General features: G+C 38.2%; 1 protein-coding gene across 1 annotated transcript; it reads right to left on the bottom strand.

Annotated features, from left to right (window-relative positions):
• Window positions 1-7,852: 7,852 nt before the first annotated feature.
• On the bottom strand, window positions 7,853-8,599 carry LOC112499886. Its single transcript, XM_025103157.1, has one exon. The coding sequence runs from the start codon at window positions 8,597-8,599 to the stop codon at window positions 7,853-7,855; it is 747 nt and encodes a 248-aa protein (XP_024958925.1).
• Between the last annotated feature and the right edge of the window lie 1,650 nt (window positions 8,600-10,249).

Raw genomic sequence — 10,249 nt, forward strand, 5'->3', positions numbered from 1 at the left:
GGTGTACCATGGGATAAGGGTGGCATATCAAGGAGAGGTGTACCTTTGGATATAAGGATGGCATTTGTATGTGTGTTATGTGATATAACTCTTACTATTATATCCTTTATAATTACCGTGGTCTGGAATCTTTATTTCTTTGTGATTTGAAGGTTTAGGATCAGGGTTCTTAATGGAAATCATAGTCTGAATGTTATTGAGGAGGAAATAACAGGTTCGGCCTGAAACTTTGAATAAACCTTGTTTAATTTGAAAAGTTTAAAAGTGGCACTATAATATACCTGGTTAGTACGACTCTATTTGGGATTTTGACGTATTATTTGCAAGCAGAGAGTTTGGCTTGAAAGGTAAAAAGGTACTGGTAATTATGCTCTTACTTGTTCATATATTTGTTTTATATGAAAAGTTGTTTACATAAAAGTTTTGGTGACATTCAACCTGCAATAACATAAAAGGGGAACTCACTAGACCTTTCARTCWAACCCTCGTTTTGTGATTTTAAATATGTATTGCAGGAAGTGCAGACGGTAAGGAGAAGGGAAAAATGTAAAATTTTCCAATATGCATATCTACGTGAAGATTTGGCTATGTTATGTATAGTTTTGTTAGCTGAACATGAAATAGTACAAGATTTGTATTTTGAATTTTTGGACCATGTATTCAGTACTGGTAGATTCTTGTACTAAAAGACATATGTGGTGTATAAACATGTATCTCTTGTGTATGAAATATATGTTACATGCAATATGTGGAATGGGTTGTTTCAAATTCACTCTTAGATTTACGAAGTTTCTCTGTTGACTCCTCAAACTCTTTATTCTTATTTTCTTGAGAGTTCCTCTCATCATTCAGTTCAAACTCAGCTTTATGAATTTTATCTACCAGTTCTTGCTTAATTTTGCTCTGCTTTATTGCTTCTTCATCTGACTCTTTTCTTTTAGATTCCGAAGTCTTTTCCAGCTCATGAATTATAGATTTCAACCTAGAATTTTCCTTTAACTATTCATAGTCTGTCTTTCGACTCCCTCTGAAATCATAAGCATTTCCATGTAATACATCAATTTTAGCTTGAAGATATTTCTTTTCTTCTTTAGATTTTTCAAGATCTTATTTCAACTCTTTAGCCCATTCCAAATTAGCGTGATTTTCAAGAAACACACTCACATGTTTTTCTTTATAATCCTTCACACTCTTATCCAGTTTAGAAAATTTAACTCTCAATTTAACTCTCAACCACAGTGACAAAGTAGCAAATCAATACAGCCTACGATTTAGAGAAAATCAAACACAGAAGTGAGCAATTTAAATCCAAATCGAATAGAGGTCTTCGATTCAGCCCAAATGCAGTGAGTATGAAATGCGATTTAGGTTTCGATCCAGTTATGCGATGTTGTAAGTATGAAAAGTAAGTCCAAATGTTTTAAGCGATGAAAGCAAAGTCTGGCCAAGTCTATGATCGATTTAGGTGAAACCCAGTTGATAAGATTTACGATTTAGGTTAAAACTTGACCGATAGATTGTGCGATGAAGATGAGTAACCTGTCAAGTGATTTACACACTTCTTCAAATCGGATGTCTTTATGTGCGATTTAGACAAGCTGTTGGTCGGTCAAGCTTTTCTTCGATTTAGGTCAAAACATGTGAAGGAGATGAAACTGTGTGAAGAACTTGTGCGATGAAGATGAAAATCGAACAAATCCTTTAGCGATAAACTTGAATCCGGATGAAGGGCTGTGAGATTAAACTTGAAATCGAATGAAGGGCTGTGCGATTAAGGACAAAATCGATCAAAGAAGTCTTCGATTTAGATCAAATTTGGTTGTCACACCCCGCTAAAGTGGAAACACGAGGTATGGCAGGTAGAGTCTCATAGCAATAGAGTATAAATAACACCACCATACATTAAAATTTCATTACATCACAATCCAGTGTTTACATTCCCAAAACAACAAGTTTGTAAATTAATAAAAAAAAATTCAAAGGTGATGATTGAAACACAGCTTCTTTTAAATGCCACCATGTGCCTTTCTTACCCCTGAAAAGCACGTTAAAACAAGTGTCAACTACAAGAGTTGGTGAGTTCACAGGTTTTCATTGTACAACAAATCTTTATGCAATAATTAGTTCGAGTAAGTCTTTTACTTACTTGCAACAACTTTCATACGTGTAGCACTTTTAACAAGGCACAATGTACTCCAAGTAATTTTAAGTGTTGGGCCACTACTAAACCTGTGACAACTAAGCCCTTTATACCAAACAACCTCAGCGGTGGTGTTTAAACCACATGTGTAGAACCCGTGTTTTAGTTAAATGCACCCCTACTCGTCAGTAAAAGGTGTGATTGTCAATCCAAATAGCGCTATCCATTAAACCATCGGCTCATACGAGTTAATAAGTAGTGTAACCAAGTGGGACTTTTTAATTAACCCAAACACAATTTTTACTAGCGTACATGGTGTTAGTGCTCGTATTCACAATTTCATTTCAATGCATTTTTCATATAATCAATTTGTATCCACGATTTAAACACATTGTATATTTCATACAAACATCAACTACTTTTATACGTGCTTTTCCCCCAAATAACGATGGATTTAAAAAAAAGGGGTCGTGAATACTCATCTTTTCTTTCACGGAGAAGATGGCTGAGTGATCAAATGGTATGTCTTGGTAAAGTCCTTTTAGTGAATCCCTATAGAAAACGAACGATTGTCAAACTCTTAAAGGTTAAGGTTACTATTCTACCTTTACGTCTTATAAATGTCTCTTTATGTTCTTAGGAAAAAAATATCAAGTTTTAAGGACTTTATATGCTTATTATGGGGTTTATGGTTTAAGAATCCAATCTTTAGTGATTTTAGGAAATCATGCATGCTGACAGAATCCTTGTGACTCAAAAATGTCAATGGTTAACCCTCATCCAAGAAATATATTTTCCAGACCTTTTTATATGTTTTAGTATGCTGAGTTAGGATCATTATGACCAAAAATCAAGATTTTTGGATGAGTGGAAGGGTCTCAAACAAATTTTACCAAAACAGTGATTACAGCTTTCAAAACAGAAAACCCTTTCTTAATGTTACACCCCTTTGAAGGAGTTATACTTATTATTTTCCAGTGGTTCATGAATCAGTTTAAAGCTAATACATAAATATAGCTTTTCCAAAAAGAATCACTATATTTGGATGTATATTTTGGGAGTTATGATTGTTTGAACATGCATGTGGAAATCTGTCAAGTCTGGACAGATTGCACACTTATTTTGTAAAAATCAGTTGAACCCCTAAATCACCATATTTTTGGGTGGGGTTAGACTATTTTGAAATATAACACTATAGGCTATACTCCAGAGGAAAATTTTCATGTGTTTTGATGTGTCTTCTATGAGTTATAGATGAACAATGAGACAAAACATTTCTGACCGACCACTGTTGCACACCAAATTTGTTTTGGGTGTTGTGAGGTCATAAGGTCATATTTTCTCATGATTCCACTTGGGTTTGAAAACTAATACACTAAATATTATTAAGGAAAAATATTCATGCTTATTGGGTCAATAMACAACYAKAWATGGTYGTTCCAAACTCATGCAATGAATCTGTCCAGAAGAAAAGTCATTCTTTTATGCAAAAATGGATTTTTATGCATCAAAATTTCCAAAAATGATGATTTTATGGAAGAAGATCACTCTACTATTCAATATTAAAGTAAGAATATATAAAATACACTATTCTTGGTAATATGAAAGAGAACTCAGATTCCATAAGAGACACAAAAATGCAAGATATGAAGGGTTTTTCTTGCTTTTCAAAAGTTCTAGATGGTTAGGTCACGGATTTTCACCATATTAAGAACATTTTTCATGTCTTTGGTGTAAAATCTACTCTTAGAACTTAGAATGAAGAACACCACTTCTTTGCAATCTTAAAAGTATGAAAATGACAAGAAAATGGCACTAAAAGTGCATAAAATGAAACCAAAATACTAACTAGTTCTTACCTTTGATTAAAAGAAGTTGATTTCTTCAAATTTTGTTTCTTGAATTCCCTTTTCTTTTCTATGAAAGGCTGAATTTTGCTTGAAGAAGAAGATGGAGGGAGAGAGTAAGGAGAGGAAAAGTGAGGGAGAGTAAGGAGGTGAAAGGCTGAGAGATAAATGAGAAATGAGTGTTTTGAATTTTTCAAATGTATTTATATGTAGAGGAGGGGGGCCGACCATGTGGTGGGCCTATGGGCCTCCCTTCTATTTTTTTTTTTTGTAAAAACTTAGCCCATAATTTAATTAGTTGGGTACTTCTGTGAGATATTGAGAAAAAGACCCAAATTCCTATTTTATGAGATAAATAAATTTCTTAAATATAATTTTAAGTAAAAAGATATTTAAAATATGTAGACTCTATATTTTATGCAAGTTTTAAAAATTATTTGTAGTGTTTAACATTTTATAAGACGATCCGGTTCATTACAGGTCGAAACAGTGTTTTCTACGCAACCTACCGGGATTTCTAACTACTTGAGTGTTAATGATATTTCTAAAGTGCTATCTAGCTACTAACCTTGGTATTTAAATTTCCGGATGTCACAGCTTCCCCTTGTTAGAGGAATTTCACACCAAAATTTAACTGTTGGCATCACCGATTGGTTCTTTCATATAAATCTGCGGGTAATTATTTTTCATAAAGTCCTCCCTTTCCCAAGTGTACTTGGGTCCATGCATTGAATTCCATCGAACTTTCAGGATCAGAATCTTACTATGTCTCAGATGTTTGACTCTATGGTCGAGGATTTCGATCGGCTCTTCAACGAAGCGTAACCGTTCATTAATTTGAATGTTTTCCAAAGGTAGAACCAAAGTTTTGTCAGTTACACATTTCTTAAGGTTTCATACGTGAAATGAATCATGGATGGCACTAAGCTCTTGAGGCAAGTTTAGTTTGTATGCAACCGGTCCTACTCTTTCGAGTATTTCAAATGGACCAACATACCTTGGGCTAAGTTTTCCTTTTATTTCCGAAGTGCACACCTCCTTTCCATGGAGATACTTTTAAAATGACTTTATCACCCACTTGAAATTCCAACGGTTTCCTACGGTTATCAGCGTAGCTCTTCTGACGATCTCTTGCAGCTTTAAGTCTTTCTTGGATGATCGAGATTTTGTCGGTTGTCTCCTGTATAATGTCAGGTCTAATCAGCTATCTGTCACCAATTTCCAACCAGTTGAGTGGGGATCTACATTTACGCCCATAAAAGGCTTCGTATGGTGCGCATTGGATACTGGTGTGATAGCCATTGTTGTAAGAAAATTCAATCAATAGTAGGTGAGTGTCCCAACTACCTCCAAAGTCTATCACACAGGCTCGTAACATATCCTCTAGCGTTTGGATAGTCCTTTCCGTTTGCCCATCCGTTTGAGGATGATAGGAAGTGCTTAAGTCCAACCTCGTGCCTAGTGCCTTTTGAACTGATTGATTGCCATAATCATGAAGTAAAACCGCTATCTCTATATGAGATGATAGAAATAGGTACTCCATGACGCGATACGATTTCATTGATATATAATTGTGCAAACCTTTCTGTACTGAAGTCTTCTTGAACCCGTAAAAAGTGCGCGGATTTCGTAAGCCGATCCACTATGACCCAAATTGAGTCATGTCCTTTCCTAGTCCTAGGTAACTTAGTAACGAGGTCCATTGATATTTGATCCCACTTCTATTAGGGAATCTCTGGTTGCTGAAGAAGACTAGACGGTTTCTGATGCTCAGCTTTTACCCTTGCGCATGTTAAGCACCGGCTTACGTACAAAGCAATGTCCTTCTTCATTCCTGGCCACCAGTAATACTCTCTTAGCTCTTTGTACATCTTATCGGTTCCTGGGTGAATTAAATATCTTGGGCGATGTGCTTCCTCCAAAATTGTTGACCGAAGGCTGTCGTCCTTTGGTATCCAAACTCTATTTCTGAAGTAACGCACCCCATATGCTCGAGTTTCGAATTCCTTCTCTAAATGGTGCAGGGTCTCATTCTTCAGATTCTCCTATTTCAATGCCTCATCTTGAGCTCCAAGAATTTGCGTTTTTAGGTTCGTTTGAATCAGCATCCCCATGGCTCGTACCCTTGACGGTTTTACCCTTTCTTTCTAGCTTGATGCGTCTGCTACCACGTTAGCTTTCCCCGGGTGGTACTTTATTTCACAGTCATAATTGTTGAGAAGTTCAACCCATCTCTGTTGCCTCATGTTCAGCATCTTTTGATCTAGGATATGTTGAAGGCTTTTGTTATCAGTGAAGATGGTGCATTTGGTGCCGTAGAGATAATGTCTCCAAATCTTGAGTGCAAACACCACTGCTCCTAGTTCCAAGTCATGAGTGGTGTAGTTCTTTTCATGAACCTTGAGTTACCTTGATGCATAAGCAATGACCTTGTCTTTTTGCATCAGCACACATCTCAAGCCTTGGTATGACGCATCGTAGTATACCATAAAATTCTTCGTACCTTCTGGTAGTGCTAAGATCGGTGCTTGACATAGCTTATGCTTGAGCAATTGGAATGCTTCTTCTTACTTTTCTCCCTACATGAACTCCTTATCCTTCTGGGTTAATGCCGACAGTGGTTATGTGATCTTGGAGAAATTTGAAATAAAACGGCGATAGTAACCTGCTAAACCGAGAAATTGGCGAATTTCTATCGGGGTCCTTGGGGCTTCCCACTTCTTTATAGCCTCAACTTTGGCCAGAGCAACATGAATTCCCTTCTCATTTACCACATGACCATGGAAGTGCACCTCACGAATCCAAAATTCGCATTTGGAGAACTTGGCATACAATTTTTGATCCCTTAACAGCTCAAGTATCAACTTTAAGTGTTGTTCATGCTCCTCCTTGTTTTGCAAAATAGATCAGTATGTCATCTATGAATACAATCACGAACTTATCCAAATATGGCATGCATACTCTATTCATTAAATCCATGAAAACTGCTGGCGCGTTAGTTAACCCAAAGGGCATAACTAAGAATTCATAATGACCATAACGAGTTCTGAACGCCGTCTTAAGAATATCTACCTCATGGACCCTCATTTGATGGTATCTAGATCAAAGATCGATCTTTGAAATGTAAGTGGCACCTTGGAGTTGATCAAACAAGTCATCGATTCGGGGAAGGGGATATCGGTTCTTGATGGTCAGCTTATTGAGTTCCCTATAATCAATGCACATACGAAGGGATCTGTCTTTCTTTTTAACAAATAGTACTGGAGCTCCCCAGGGTGAAGAGCTAGGTCTGATGAATCCTTTGTCGAGTAGCTCCTTTAGTTGTTTTGACAATTCTTTCATTTTTGATGGTGCCAAACGATAAGGTGATTTGGCTATGGGCGCTGCTCCAAGAATTAAGTCAATGTGGAATTTGACTTGCCGTAACGGGGGTAATCCTGGCAGCTCATCAAGAAATACCTCAGGAAAATCCCGAACTATGGGAAAATCCTGGATGCATTTCTCTTTGATTCCCTTATCCACAATGTAAGCCATAAACGCGACATATTCCTTTTCAAGTATTTCCGCATATTCATACATGTTACTAACTTGAAATTTCTCTGGGACGTCTCTCCGTGCACCACGAGCGTTTCACTTTCTTTTAAAATTCGGATGGTCTTCTCAGAACAACATATCTCAGCTCGATTTTTGGATAGCCAATCCATACCCACAACTACATCAAAGCTTCCTAATCTGATTGGAATAAGGTCTTTGCTAAAGTCTTGTTCGACTTAACGTAAGGTACAATTCGTGATTACGTCTTTAGTCCTAACTTCCGGTGCATTAGCAAACTCGATAACGAAATCTTTTTTCAGCTTTTGCGACTTTAAACTATCCTTGGTCTAAATTCTAGTGACACGAAGCTCCTATCTGCTCCAAAATCAAATAATACGAATGCGTAATGATTGTTCAGGAGGAATGTATCTGTGACTATGTTCGAGTCTTGCCTGGCTTCTTCTGCCCCAATCTCAAACGCTCGACCTCGTGCTTGGCCTCCTTGATTTCCTTGGTTGACTAGTCGTGTTGGGTTAGTAACTAGCCCTCGGTTCAGTCCCGGGCATGCATTCCTATAGTGATCCGGGCATCCGCACTCATGGCATGTTCGTCTCCTTCTGCTCCTGCAATCTTTAGCGAAATTACCTCCTTTGTTGCATCTGAGACAGATGATGCATCTCCGGCCATGGTGATTATTGCACTTGTCACACCTAGGGTAAGCTCCCTTGTATTTTTCTGCTGTCTGTGTCTGAGCCCCAAAGTTTGTTATCACATTTTGGGCCTTACCGCCCCTTTTGTTGTAGTTCTTTCTCACGGGCTCCTCCATTCTTCTCTTACCCTTGACTTTATCATTTGCAAATGATCCTAACTGAATAGCATTGTTGGTGAGTTTTGTCGCTAAGTTCACAGCGTCCTGAAGTGTTTTTGGATTGGCCGAAGTCACATTCCCCCGGATTTCTGGAGCTAAACCGCAGACATAACGGTCAATTCGGTTCTCTTCGGGTGACACCAAGTGTGGCACCAGTTTTGCCAACTCATAAAAGCGAGCAGTGTATGAGTCTACATCACTTCCCTTCATTTCGTGATTCCACAGTTCTGATTCTAACTCTAGATCTCACTCCTCGGACAGTACTCTTCCTTGAGTAATTTCTTGAATTCTTCCCACGTAAGTCTGTTGGTTGATTCCCGACCTCGAGTTTGTATCTGGGTATTCCACCACGTCAATGCCCGTCCTTGCAGTAAACAGGCTGCAAACTCCACTTTGCTCCCTTCAGCACATTTACTGATATGAAGGACGGACTCTATTCCTTCAATCCAAGTAAGTAATCCCACGGCTCCTTCGGTCCCATGAAAGTCTTTTGGGTTGCAAGCTCTAAAGCCTTTATATGTGCAGTCTCTATTTGCTGTTGTACCTTGGTTTTTTGCTTGGTTAGCGTTCAAGCCTACTGCTACTTGGCTAACTATATTAGAAAGGGCCGCTAGAATTTGCTCGGACACAAGTCTCGCAATTTTGGGATCTTCTCTTCTTGGAGGCATATTTCTAACGCACAAATTTTAAATCAAAGTCCGGTTATTTTTATTGTTTTTCACTGTATCTACTTTATTGAATTATGCACAACATAATTCAATCACATAAACATGCATCCATGGCAATATATAATAACTTGTATTAATAAAAGCATTTAATCATTAATCAACATAATTCAACTAAAATAAAAACCCATATCAACCATAAAGAAAATAAAGACGTGCAACAAAAAGAAAGATATTGTTCACAAGTCACGGCTACATGCCCCAAAAGAAGATTCTAAGTTTGATCTATCAAAAGCTTAATAAAATAGAGTCTTCTAGAGCATTAGACTCCAAACAAGTAGTCCCATCACTATCACCAAAACTCCCGCTAACAATGCCAAGTAGGTATATAACCTCCTAATCGCTCCCCTAGCGGTGTTAATCAACTCCAACGAACGATCCGTCACATTGTCTTGTGTGCCTAGGGCCATAATCACCCCGTCGGCAATGTGTCGATGATGATCCAACCTAAGTTTACACATCTTTAGGTCTTGGGTGATGCCCAAAACCCATAGGTTCTCTAAGGTGGTCATGCCCAGAGAGCACTTCGACGTGGTCCTGGTAGTAGGTGGGGGCGTCACACTACGGGTTCACGACTGGGATGACTCCCTCCCAACTCCGGAAGGGGCGGAGAAAGACACCCTTATGGGTGGAGGAATGCTCTTTCGGGCGGTGGCCCGAACTCTAATTGCATGTGCCGCTAATGGTGCGTGGGCATAGGGCGGAGCGGCACGGGGGTAGGTGATCGCGCCGGGGACTCGGCGACATCGTCATCACTATCATAACTATGCTCGGAGGGGTCGTACTCTTCGGAGTTCAAATATTCATTAATTGACGACATTGTGCTGCGATATTTAACAAAATTTAAATAATTGAACGAATCATAATAAATATCAAAAACATGCAATGTTTATGCAAACCCAAACATGCAAATCGTGCTTTTCTTATTTGAGTAAGAAGTTCTTAACTTTAGACAAACACCTAACATAACTGGTCCGCGTCTCTCCTTATACATGCTTAATTAGACATAGGTGACCAGGCTCTGTCTAATTAGAGTATGCTAAGAAGGCACTCATTCTAGTTATATTAGAGCATGTTTTCATACGAGTTAATAAGTAGTGTAACCAATGGGACTTTTTAATTAACCCAAACACAA

Source organism: Cynara cardunculus, assembly GCF_001531365.2.
Source record: "Cynara cardunculus var. scolymus isolate 2C chromosome LG 17, CcrdV1, whole genome shotgun sequence".
Taxonomy (NCBI): Eukaryota; Viridiplantae; Streptophyta; class Magnoliopsida; order Asterales; family Asteraceae; genus Cynara; species Cynara cardunculus.

What these genes read in the sequence shown, in the direction of transcription:
- LOC112499886 (XM_025103157.1), bottom strand. Translation starts at nt 8,599, where the DNA reads ATGAAGGGAAGTGATGTAGACTCATACACTGCTCGCTTTTATGAGTTG.